This window comes from Acanthisitta chloris, unplaced genomic scaffold, assembly GCF_000695815.1.
Source record: "Acanthisitta chloris isolate BGI_N310 unplaced genomic scaffold, ASM69581v1 scaffold38712, whole genome shotgun sequence".
In the NCBI taxonomy this organism is placed as follows: domain Eukaryota; kingdom Metazoa; phylum Chordata; class Aves; order Passeriformes; family Acanthisittidae; genus Acanthisitta; species Acanthisitta chloris.
The window spans coordinates 5,214-5,966 of record NW_008662887.1 but is presented as its reverse complement, the minus strand read 5'-3'; the positions used below and the strand labels follow the sequence as shown (position 1 = coordinate 5,966).

Below are 753 nucleotides of genomic sequence, written 5' to 3'. Positions count from 1 at the left end.
AAAGAGCAGCATCTGTCCATAGTGCTCGAGTCAGGCACTGGCCATGGCTTTCTCCAAGAACAGTTTTCCTTTGTGAACACCTGCAGCCAGAGAAGACATGGGGTGTTTTGCTGGGGATGGGAAGGAGGGACAGACGTTTCTGCTAATTCCTGGGCTGTTTTGTTCCCAGTTGCTCTCACCCCAGCCCGTTGCTGGCTGCAGGACAGCATGGTGCAGCGTGTGGCCGTGATCGGGGCCGGGGTCGGTGGGTTGGCCTCTGTCAAGTGCTGCCTGGATGAGGGGCTGGAGCCCACCTGCTTCGAAAGGAGCGAGGACATCGGCGGGGTCTGGCGCTACACGGTCAGTGGGCTCTGCCTCTGTGGGGAGCATTGTCCCTGGGTTTGTCCCCTTTCCCTGCAGCAAAGACAAAAGAGTGGCTGTGACCTCGAGGACAGTCCCTGTCCCAGGCATGGGGCTCCCCCTGACTCCAAAGTGCAGAAGGAAACGGAGGGTGCTAGTCCTGATTTATTTCTTGTACCCAAACACAAAGAGGCTACACGGTCAGTGGGCTCTGCCTCTGTGGGGAGCATTGTCCCTGGGTTTGTCCCCTTTCCCTGCAGCAAAGACAAAAGAGTGGCTGTGACCTCGAGGACAGTCCCTGTCCCAGGCATGGGGCTCCCCCTGACTCCAAAGTGCAGAAGGAAACGGAGGGTGCTAGTCCTGATTTATTTCTTGTACCCAAACACAAAGAGGAAAAATACTCCTTTGGGAGGA

At 56.7% G+C, this 753-nt stretch overlaps 1 protein-coding gene across 1 annotated transcript in view; it reads left to right on the top strand.

Annotated features, from left to right (window-relative positions):
• The first annotated feature begins 207 nt into the window (after positions 1 to 207).
• LOC103798495 (dimethylaniline monooxygenase [N-oxide-forming] 4-like) overlaps positions 208 to 753 on the top strand; it is a 5,139-nt gene continuing 4,593 nt past the window's right edge. Inside the window, 1 exon segment of the mRNA XM_009070760.1 lies at positions 208 to 339. Coding sequence (XP_009069008.1) covers positions 208 to 339 — 132 coding nt within the window.